We start from the raw sequence: 11,075 nt of genomic DNA on the forward strand, positions 1-11,075 counted from the left end.
ACGTTTAAAAAACAGTTTTGAAAGGAAATTCGGAGAGAACTAGCATGAATTATATGCATGTGAGTTCATTATTAAGGATGGCTGTGCAAAACGACAATCCCTGCCCAAAAACAAATCCAATACACGTTGGACAATCGTCCGCTATCGCATCCTGAATTATTCGTAATTGCTCGGTTCGCGCGAAGTTTGCACATTTTTCTCACAACCAATCAAGATTCAAAGCCAACACGCAAAAGCATCCCAATGGTGGATGTTTATGCAAGTGGGAATTGGACGTTGGGAGATCAGAACCTCTAAGGCTTGTTTAAAGTGAAACCAAGGAGACAATGTTTATGGAAATTGCATGTTACCACATATATTAATTCCCTTGTTGACCAAATATGTATATATTATATATGTATATATATAATATATACATATATACATATTCTCTTTCTTAGTTGGGCATGAAATAATTTAAGAAATCGAAAATCTGTCTATCTTGGGTTTTCCTGACTAATTAGTTAAAGACGACAAGCCACACGATAGAGCAATCTTTCAATTTTGCTCCCTTCTTCACGAATGGCGGCAACTCTTGTTTCTAAATTAATAGACGATCTTTGATAGATTAAAATTATTGCTTTTACTAAAATTTTGGTGAGCGAGACCTTACACGTTTTCCCCACAATTCTAAGAAGTTTTAGAGCCAGTCGCTAATAATTTGGCACGCGTGACCACAATTTTCACAGTTTGATAAACAGTCTTTTAACCACCTAGGAAACGCCATTAACTCAAACTTCCGTGGGTCTCAAATCTCAACCAATAGTATCAGATTTAGTCCCTGAAGTTGCGAGAGAAATCTTGTTTATATACCACAACCGTTTCTTGTCAACCTGAACAAGCCTGTAACAGAGAAGATCTCCTCTACTGGTTTATTATAAGTAATTATCAAATTTCCTGTTAACCTAGTTTCTCACCCTCTAATCAGTCGCATCTACCCCAAAAGAAACCTAGAGTAGCAATATATACCTACACTCTCATAAACTTAGAAAAGCACAAATAGATCTTGTAAGACCACCTTCCAGAGCAGCTAAGCCTGTCTAAAGATAACAAGTTCTCAAATGAAATGTCAAAAAATAAAGAAAAGGTTAACAATTGAATCTATTTTGGATAAGGATAAATTTCTGATAGATGATAACCACCGAATGATATAGATGCAAATTCAACAGCCTCCAGCTTCACAATGTGTCTACATAAGGTAATCAAGCACAAGCATAACAAATTACGCTCCAAATGGAGCTCAGAATTCATAACATAAGGCCCAACTGCAAATTCCTTTCGCAGAATTCTTCATTTATTGAAACAGAAATCAACAAAGACGTTCCAGAAAGCATCTGCACTAAAAACCAATGAACAGAGCACTTCATGTTTTTTCCCTTTTGGCTACTGGTCAGGATGCCTGAAAAATAATACAATACAAGCATGTTCAATACATTGCAATCCAGTGACACAAAAGCCTACAAAAGAAGACATCCATGATCTCAACCAGCTAATGGCCTCATTCAATCACTTTCACCTTTTGAAGAGGAGCCATATGCTAAGCTATATTAACAAACATTAACATATTTACATTTAAACTTAGCAGGACATAACTAAAATGAGGCATTGCCAATGAACTCTAAAATGAATTAAAATAAGTTGCATGGTTATCTAATATTCCAACTCAATTGCGAACACCCTCCTAAAAGTTGAAATGATTAAGGGATGCAGGTAATTTCACCACCAAATCAAATTTAGTATTTCCAATCCACAAATCCAGTGCTAAATGTAGAAAAATGACAAGCATAAAAGTGCCTTATATTAGCGTTAACAATATCATCATTAAAGTAAAAGACAATTGTTTATATATCAAATAAAAAGAAATAAAAAAGCCAACTTTCCATCAATTTTCCAACTGCTCAGAAGAAAATCAATTATAATGACAAACAAATTACAAGCATACACACATAAAACAGAGACTGATTTGTCCTTGCACTTAATGAACAGTACAGAACATCTTCTCTATTCCAGAACTAATGTTTGATATCTACAAAAGTTCTTATCATGACTGAAATAACATATAAAATATAAGGACGTGCCATAACTGTCTTGTTATCACTTTGACAATGCCACACTAAACAGCATTACAGAATCTAAATGGATGATATCATAATATTTCTCCTATCAGGACCTCCTCTAAATATTCCTCAATCACTAGTCTGGAATACGTACAGACAATAATCAAGGAGTTGATACTAACAGTTTCTTTTCCAAAATAATCCACCATTTCTAATTCAATGCAAGTTCACTGATATATCATAAAGATCCTTGCCTTTTACACTTCTCAAAAATATACGATGCTTCTGAATCCTAAAACATCATCTACACTTCTAAAATGAAGAGCAATGGTAATTGTTTCATCAGATGTTCCAATGAAAATTGCACTAGCAAGAATTTTAAGATGCAGCACTAGATATAACATAACTGGTTGTCAAATAGAGGGAACTGGAAAGGAGGATGAGAATAGAACATACACCTAATGTCCGTGACCCGATGAATGATCATCATGTCCTTCCCAAGGATGCCTCCAACCCTAGCAGCCAGCATATTAAAATAAAAAACCAAGTCATAGAACCAAATTAATGCTCAACATATAGAATTCGAAAACCACATACAGACTTACCAATACTACTGGTCCATCTTGCTTAGCCCTATACAGTACCCAAAACCTGGGAAGTCGTGCATTGCCAATCACCGTAAGCTTTAAAGAATTGTAAGTTCAGCTATACATAAACTAATAATTAAAACAAGAAAGTTACAAATTTATTTAGAACCAAACTTAGAAAGACCCATCTACATATCCACTATTGCAATTTTTCACTCTTCGTCCACTTATCCAATGCTCAAAATCGATGAATGTAAGAACCAATTAACGGAATAAAGCAATCCTACAGATTACCCAGGAAAAGATAACAAAAGTGACCAACCGAATACATGAAAACTATCGAAATTCAACCATTATGTCAGCTCAAAAAAGTACAAACGACGAATTCAACCCCTCAAAAATAGTACCAAGTTTCAACCGGACATCTCCATGAATTAAAATATGTCCAATTATTCGATACCGTAAACTAAATAGAATTTGAAACCTAATAAAAAAGAAAATTTAAGAAATCGGGAAATGGGAATCGAAAATTGAGATGTCTATTTCGGAGGTTACCACATGACGGCACACAAGCCTCTGCCAGTGAGCACTTGCCACCGCTTAGGGTGATGAACCGCGATGCCCTTGAACGTCGTGCTCTCTCCATGCCCTCCCATCTCTCTCTCTCTCTCTCTCTCTCTCTCTCTCTCTCTCTCTCTCTCTCTCTCAAAAAGCCCTAGAATTGGTCGAGGAATGAATCCTAAGGTGTTTTGGCGATAGCAGGTTTGTGCAGCAATGTAACCGATTGGATTGGCAACGACCGTACAATTGGTAAATTTGCGACACTGGGTCTTCCTGTTCTAGTTTGGGCCAAGCCTTCATCACTTGGACCAGCCCCAACTTTGCTTTTATGGGATTATGTTCGACCCAAATCAAGCGCGTTTAGGAAAACGTATAGTTCTGTGTCTCTTGCAAATACATAGTTTGAGGGAAAGGGTTTTTTCCAAAAAAAAAAACCCTTGAGGGGAAATGAAATAGAGTTGGTGTTGTTGGTTTTTTTTTTTCCCTTTTTTACTATTAAATTATTTTTCTCTTTTCTTTATTTTAATTTTTTTTTTATATTCGGATTTAGGGGTATCAAATTTGAGAATTTTATTTAAAAAACGGTGGTTATGCCATTGGATAGTGCATAAAAATACTAACTAATTAAATTTTTAACCATCAATACTATACTATGACAGCATGAAGAAAATATTATGTTATGATTTCGTTTTGGTATTAAAACAATCACTTTTGGAACAGCAGATCATAAACCAGCAAAGCTAAGTTGTGCATCCTATTATTTTCTGTGAAAGCAAGTCGTGCGGATTATTATTAAATAAAACAAAAAAATATTGTAAAACCGACAATAATTTATATCAAATCTTTGTAAGTTGATCAGTTATGTCTATCCACGTATATTATACAAAATGAGAATGACTACCTACATAAACAAAGAAAGAAACGGCGCCAAGCAGTTTTCTGCTTGCATCACCACAGTTTTCCCACATCATCTATAGGCCTCTGGTCTAAGTGAACAATCGGTTTTTTTTTAATATATCTTGCCATTTCTTTGTAAAGAAAATACCACACTTTAAAATTTGAATATGCGGAGGAAAAAGAGAAATATTGCACTTGCTTTTTTAATTATTATTTTAATATCTTGTCATTTCCTTGTAAAGAAAATACCGCATTTTAAATACGTGGAGGAAAAGGAGAAATAAAGGTCATATAAAAGAATTACATAAAACAGTCCCAAAATTATTTGTCAGATATGAATTTCCAGTACACTAGTGACACGTAGTGAGAGCAATCGGGTTAATCCACGCACCCAACTCCGACCAATGAAGATTGACCAATCCACGTCGACTAGCGTACCGCGACTCTGGCAACATTCTTCACTTTGAGTCAAAGGTCAACAATTAACACACTGACACGCTAAACACGAGGAACACGAGAAACCAAATAATTAAAAAGAGGCAGTTAAGAAGCAGAAGCAGCGGATCAGGAAGGGGAAGCGGAGCATCACTTTCATCCTCATCTCATGGCTCAGAAAACAGTTGACAAAACAAGTGGTTTCTGCAAATCGAATTCAATTTTCTACAGCAAACGAAAGCCCATTCCACTTCCACAGAACCATTCAGTGGATGTGACCACCTTCATATCATCGCGGGCCCACACTGGCAAAATCGCCTTCATCGACGCCTCCACCGGCCGCCACCTCACCTTCCCGGAGCTATGGCGAGCCGTCCACTCCGTCGCCTCGTATCTCTCCGACATGGGCATCCGAAAAGGCCACGTCATCATGCTGTTGTCCCCAAACTCAATCTTCTTCCCGGTTGTGTGCCTCGCTGTGATGTCCCTCGGCGCCATCATCACCACCACCAATCCCCTCAACACCACTCGCGAAATTGCCAAGCAAATAGCCGATTCCAAACCTGTCCTCGCCTTCACCACAAGGCAGCTTGTCCCCAAACTCGCCGGTTCCACTCTCCCCATCGTCCTCATCGATGATGATCTGCACAACAATGCCCAGAAAGATGCAAAAGTGGTGTCGTCGTTGGATGAGATGATGAGGAAGGAGCCGAGGGGAAGCCAAGTGAGGGACCGAGTAAACCAGGACGACACGGCTACTCTACTTTATTCCTCCGGCACGACCGGTGCGAGTAAAGGCGTGGTGTCTTCGCACAGAAATCTCATAGCGATGGTCCAGACGGTGCTTAGCCGATTCGGATTAGAAGAAGGGGAGCAAAGGTTTATCTGCACAGTTCCTATGTTCCACATCTACGGCCTAGCGGCCTTCGCGACTGGGCTTCTTGCGTCGGGATCAACGGTGGTGGTGTTGTCGAAGTTCGAGATCCACGACATGCTATCGGCAATCAGGAAGTATGGGGCAACCTACCTGCCACTGGTGCCACCAATATTGGTGGCGATGGTCAACGGTGCGGATGAGATCAAAGCCAAGTATGACCTAAGCTCGTTGCGCTCGGTTTTGTCAGGTGGGGCTCCGCTGAGCAAGGAGGTCATCGAGGGGTTTTTAGACAAGTATCCGAGGGTACAGATCCTGCAAGGCTACGGGCTGACGGAATCGACGGGTGTGGGAGCGTCGACAGATTCGCTGGAGGAGAGTCGAAAGTATGGAACGGCGGGGCTGTTGTCGCCGAGCATCGAGGCCAAGGTTGTGGACCCTGATAGTGGTGAGGCTTTGGCGGTGAATCGGACGGGTGAGCTTTGGTTGAGGGGTCCCACCATCATGAAAGGTAATCTTATGCTTGCGTGCTGCATGTTTTAATTATTTATTTATTTATTATTACTATCATTTTTATTTTTTTTTTATTTTTTTGAAGAAAAGTCTTGCACGTTTTGACTGTGGTCATTTTGTATGTTCCTCCTTTTGTTTCCATTTCATGTCTCCGCTTTTGAGATATTACTTAAGTTCAAGTTCGGTTCTGATATTTACCTACCTAGTAAATTCAATATATGCATGGCTACCTTATTTTTTTTTATTTTTTTTTTTGGTGGAATATCTGGCAACACAAACTTGTCCCATTTTTACCCCCCCCCCCCAAAAAAAAAAAAAGTAATAATAATAATAATAAAATAACTTGTCCCATGTGAATCATATGTAGCAAAGCCTGTGGTTGGCGTGTTTCATCCTTGTTTCGTTGTAAAATAAACGAGGTTCGATAGGTTTTGGATTCTAAGTTACAACTTAATAAATTGGGACAGATAGAAAAAATGTGTAAGTTTTAAGTTTTAGCTTGTCAACGTCCGTTTACATACGTGTATATATAGATACACACACAGAGAAAAACCTTTGTCTAAAATGACCGTACTAGTATATATACGTATATGTTTAAATTTACCAAAATATAATATGTGTATTATTATTTGCCACTAGGACGGGATACTATTAATATTCATGAGAGACTTTAAATTTGAGGTAGACCCATTATGCACCTGGAAGTTTATTCCTTTAGCTAAGGATTCCTCATGTGCCTTACCAAAAAAAAAAAAAAAAAAAAAAAAAAAAAAGGAAAAGAAAAAGATTCCTCGTGTGTTATTTTTTAGTGTGCATCCTGCTGCACGCTGGCCCTATTGTGCTTTTTCTGACTGTTGTTTTATATGGTGCTTCCTTTATGTATCTTATTCAGCCCAAAAAGAAAAATATCCCCTTTATGCAATTGGTCTTATGGTAATTATACACGAATTTATGTTGTTACAGGTTATTTTAGTAACGCAGAAGCGACTTCATCTACCCTTGATTCAGAGGGATGGTTAAAAACTGGAGACCTCTGCTATATTGACGAGGATGGATTCATTTTCGTGGTTGATAGGTTGAAGGAGCTGATCAAATATAAGGGCTATCAGGTGAATATGATGTTTCCTTTGTGCTTTTTAATGCTTTGCAAAAAGCACAGAAACCGAGTCTTGTTAGTCTCAACTCTTGTGACTTTTATGTAAATGTGGTAGGTACCCCCAGCGGAACTAGAAGCTTTATTACTTTCTCATCCTGAAATTTCTGATGCTGCTGTCATACCGTAAGTCTTTCTCTATATGGATAAAGTTTTTGCCAAGAGCCTTGATATATTTACCATTAGTTTGTCTAGTAACAGTGTATCGTTTAATTAGTTTCGTTTTCCTTTCTATATATGAAAGAAGAGCCTTAATTAGTTTCATATTTTGTGTGATAGATTTCCAGATAGGGAGGTTGGGCAGTACCCCTATGCATATGTGGTAAGGAAAGCTGGAAGTAATTTATCGGCGACTGCAGTCATGGACTTCGTGGCAGGACTGGTGAGTTTACATATCATATAGTACGTTATAAATTATGATCGTGATAAAATTAGTGTCTGATTGAAAATCGTGTCTCATATAAAGGTGGCCCCGTACAAAAGAATTCGGAGAGTGACATTTATAGCTTCCATACCCAAGAATCCATCAGGCAAGATTCTGAGGAAGGATCTTATAAAGCTTGCAACCTCTAAACTTTGAGTAACCAACAGGCTTTCACCGGCAAGGATGTTGGGGGCAAATGTCATTGTTGGTTCGTCAGTTTCGAATGTTTATATTTATGTGCTGCAATATGCAGATTTCCTGGCTCCTTTGTTTGCTTTGACATTAAGAATGACTCTTTCATTATTAACATCGTTAAGAAGTTGTACTATATTTTTACTTGGTTTCTTTTAGCTAGTTCCCATATCTTTCCGGGGACTTTATTATAACTTATTGAGGAGGTTAATATAGTGTTCATTAAGGAACAGTTGCTCTCATCCTGATACTGCTATACGATTTTAATCAGTTTATCAACTCTGTTCATTTTTAGCATGTTCAATGGTTGACATAGAACCATCCTATATCATCAAGATGTTTATTTATTTCATTTTATTTTAAAACTTTTATGGTAAGAAGATGGGTTTACTTACCCATGGATACTGAGGGCAGCAATTCTGTTGTTTCAGACGCAGGCTTGAAATTTGTAGTTATGTCTTAAAGCTTTTTTGCTTTTAGAAACCAAGTTAGTACCCAAAAAGTACAAAAGGAAAAGAAGATAATCTAGACCAATGTCGGCAACGGGCCACTAGAATTTTTAAAGTATTGAAGGGCTGGGCCTGCTGGGTCCTTTTTAATAGAATGAAGAGTTTTTCCGAAAACTAGGCACGCCTGATACGTTTTTTTAAGAATAGCAAATTTTATTTTTTAAAAAAAAAAAACTAGTTATTTTGGGACAAAAATATTCTTAATTAAATTAAAAATTATCCAATATATTTTTTTCTTACCCTTTTCTTCTTTCTCTACCTACACGTTCATGTTTTGTGCAAGACATTTTCTAACTCTCCACCAACACTCTTTACATCTGATCTACTCTTACTCTCATTTTATTGTATTTTCTCATTTCTAAAACTAAACGTAGGTAACAATTTTATCTTTTTTCTTATTAGATGAAACTGAAGAGATATGGGTATGTATTTTTTTTTTCTCTTTTTTCTAGTATTTTTTGTTAGTTTTGTATTTTTTAATATTTTTATTTAATATGAGTATATAAGAAATTAATTTATGAGCTGTTATATGTGAGTTTAAAGATACTTAGGTGATATATGGTTTGAAAATGGGAGAAAATTTGTATAAAACTGAAAAATTGCGAAAAACAGTAAAAACGGAGGAAATTTAGCGAAAAAGATGAACTTTCACCATTTTCCTCTAGTTTGTCAGTTTCCTGTTAATTTTCCGCCAGTTTTCTGTTAGTTTTCCACCAGTAGGAAAACGCTATATTTGGTAAAAAAAAAAAAAACAGAATCGACTTTTTTAATACAGTTAATATGTTTGTTTAGTATTATTGAAATTTTTCCATATTTATTTATTTAGTTTAATGTATTAATTTAATTTTGTAGTAAAATGGAAGATGATGATATTATAATTCCGGTTTTATACAATGGAACATTGGTACAAAATGATGGTGGTAATTGGGAATATCAAAATGGTAAAAATATAATGGTTTTCGTCGATAAGAGATGCACAAAATCAGAATTAGAGGATGAGATTTTCAATGCTATTGAGATAGATCGAAATGAATATTTGCTAAAGCTAAAATAGATATATGGACGATGTACAGAAAAATTGGGTCCTAAAGAAATATGTTGTGATAGGGATGTGAAATGCTTTCTTCAAGAAGTGAGGAATGGAGGGATGACAATGATGCGGCCTCCATTGTATGTTGAGGTGATTTCGAAAGTTGAACATGTATTTAGAAATGTTCATCAAACAGCCTTTGCTTTAGATAGTGGAAGTAATATTCATTCTTTTGCTTGTCCTTAAATTGGCATTCGTCTAACATAAGTTTCTGGTACCGAACCTATTCAGGCTACATCTTAGGAAATTATGGTTCACGAAACTCAGTTTAGAGATCAAGTTGATGTTCATGGGGTTTGGACATCATTTAACATCCACAAAGGAGTTGATGTTGGAGGTGACTATGCTGAACGGTTTCCTAACAATGAGAAATATGAGCAGTTGCATAATATTTATCATTATGAGAATTACAATGCAGTAGGGGATGATGTTGATCATAATGATGTAGATTTTGATCATGAGTTGTTGGACAATGATAATGATATGCATCTTGAAATGAACAATGAAGGAGTTGATGATGTTAGGGTTCATCATGCTACAAGTGACCATATATCATCAAGCAACAGAAGTGGTTCTATGGCCATATTTTTGTCAAAGTTCACTAGCTGTGAGAGCATAGTAGTTGGACAATTATTTCGCAACAAACGTGACTTACAGAATAAACTGAGTATCTATTGCATGCGTGAAAATAAGGTTTTTAAGGTGACATGGTCAATTACACAACGGTATGATGTTGTATGCTTGAAAAATACTTGTAAATGGCGACTACGCGCAACCACATTTAAAAATGGAGAAATATTTGTTGTGAGAATTTTTGATAATGTACACAGTTGCTCATTAGATATCGTGCATCGAGAACATAAGCAGGCCAGTAGCCAGGTTATCGGGCAATGTATCAAATCTAAATATGAAGGGATTGCACGTGTTTACAAACCCAAAAAAATTCAACATGATTTTTTGCAGAAATATGGGGTGAATATAAGCTACAACAAAGTATGGAGAGGTATAGAGTATGCACTTAACAGTGTTAGGGGATCTCTAGAAGAGAATTTTGCTAAGTTGCTACCTACTGTTATGAGTTAGTGTCGAAGAACCATGGAACTCTTACACGTATCAAAACAAACGATAATAACAATTTTGTATATTTCTTTATGGCGATTGGAGCAATCATTAGGGAATTTATATCTCACATAAGATCCGTGTTGACTGTTGATGCGACTACATTGAAAGGGAAATACAAAGGGTATATGTATATTGCATCGGGGATGGATGACAATAAGCAAATATATCCTTTGGCTTTTGGCATTGGAGATGGAGAGAATGAGCAAGCATATACATGGTTTTTCCAAAACCTCCTCTTCAAGGCATAATATTGAATATTGAGAATGCTCAGTGAATTGGAATAAGTTCGGCAGCGGATCACGAAATCTTGGTGATCTTCTCTATCAAGGATACCATTGGAGATTTCCGGAATTTGGTGTTTGTGAGTGATAGACACCCCGCTATTGAAAAGGCATTACGCAAAGTTTTTCCTAATACATACCATGCGCTGTGCACGTACCATATAAGCAGAAATATTAAGATAAATGGATAGGCGAAAGATGAAACAATAATACAATGTTTCATGCTCGCAGCTAGTGCATATTTGGTTGAAGATTTTGAGTTTTATATGGGGCAAATTGAGGCAAAAATAGTAGGGCTGCCCAGTACATTCGATCATGTGATCCTACAAGGTGGGCACGTT

The 11,075-nt window shown here is 36.8% G+C and overlaps 2 protein-coding genes across 3 annotated transcripts; one reads left to right on the plus strand and one right to left on the minus strand.

The window, feature by feature from the left end:
* Nucleotides 1–1,143: 1,143 nt before the first annotated feature.
* Nucleotides 1,144–3,452, minus strand: LOC107419778 (NADH dehydrogenase [ubiquinone] 1 beta subcomplex subunit 2). 2 transcript variants are annotated; one of them, XR_003056428.3, is made up of 4 exons: nucleotides 3,239–3,452; nucleotides 2,702–2,747; nucleotides 2,504–2,611; nucleotides 1,144–1,438 (listed from the first exon to the last, which is right to left on the minus strand). XR_003056428.3 is itself a non-coding variant. In XM_016028580.4 (4 exons), the coding sequence occupies exons 1-3, from the start codon at nucleotides 3,337–3,339 to the stop codon at nucleotides 2,555–2,557; spliced, it is 204 nt and encodes a 67-aa protein (XP_015884066.1). In that variant the 5' UTR covers nucleotides 3,340–3,443; the 3' UTR covers nucleotides 1,144–1,438. The 2 variants fall into 2 exon arrangements, 1 of the variants encoding a protein (XP_015884066.1); XM_016028580.4 differs by having other exon boundaries at nucleotides 2,555–2,611; nucleotides 3,239–3,443.
* Nucleotides 3,453–4,546: 1,094 nt separating this feature from the next.
* On the plus strand, nucleotides 4,547–7,974 carry LOC107419834 (probable CoA ligase CCL5). The gene is made up of 5 exons (XM_016028649.4): nucleotides 4,547–5,961; nucleotides 6,927–7,072; nucleotides 7,175–7,242; nucleotides 7,396–7,498; nucleotides 7,583–7,974. The coding sequence occupies exons 1-5, from the start codon at nucleotides 4,746–4,748 to the stop codon at nucleotides 7,694–7,696; spliced, it is 1,647 nt and encodes a 548-aa protein (XP_015884135.3). The 5' UTR covers nucleotides 4,547–4,745; the 3' UTR covers nucleotides 7,697–7,974.
* The last annotated feature ends 3,101 nt before the right edge of the window (nucleotides 7,975–11,075 follow it).

Source organism: Ziziphus jujuba, chromosome 5 (genome assembly GCF_031755915.1).
Source record: "Ziziphus jujuba cultivar Dongzao chromosome 5, ASM3175591v1".
NCBI classification, from domain to species: Eukaryota; Viridiplantae; Streptophyta; class Magnoliopsida; order Rosales; family Rhamnaceae; genus Ziziphus; species Ziziphus jujuba.

Coding starts and splice junctions, on each gene's coding strand:
- LOC107419834 (XM_016028649.4), top strand. CDS start 4,746: ATGGCTCAGAAAACAGTTGACAAAACAAGTGGTTTCTGCAAATCGAAT. Junction 7,073..7,174: donor TCAAATATAAGGGCTATCAG/GTGAATATGATG, acceptor TAAATGTGGTAG/GTACCCCCAGCGGAACTAGA. Junction 7,499..7,582: donor TGGACTTCGTGGCAGGACTG/GTGAGTTTACAT, acceptor TCTCATATAAAG/GTGGCCCCGTACAAAAGAAT.
- LOC107419778 (XM_016028580.4), bottom strand. CDS start 3,339: ATGGGAGGGCATGGAGAGAGCACGACGTTCAAGGGCATCGCGGTTCAT. Junction 2,748..3,238: donor GGCTTGTGTGCCGTCATGTG/GTAACCTCCGAA, acceptor ACGACTTCCCAG/GTTTTGGGTACTGTATAGGG. Junction 2,612..2,701: donor AAGATGGACCAGTAGTATTG/GTAAGTCTGTAT, acceptor GCTGGCTGCTAG/GGTTGGAGGCATCCTTGGGA.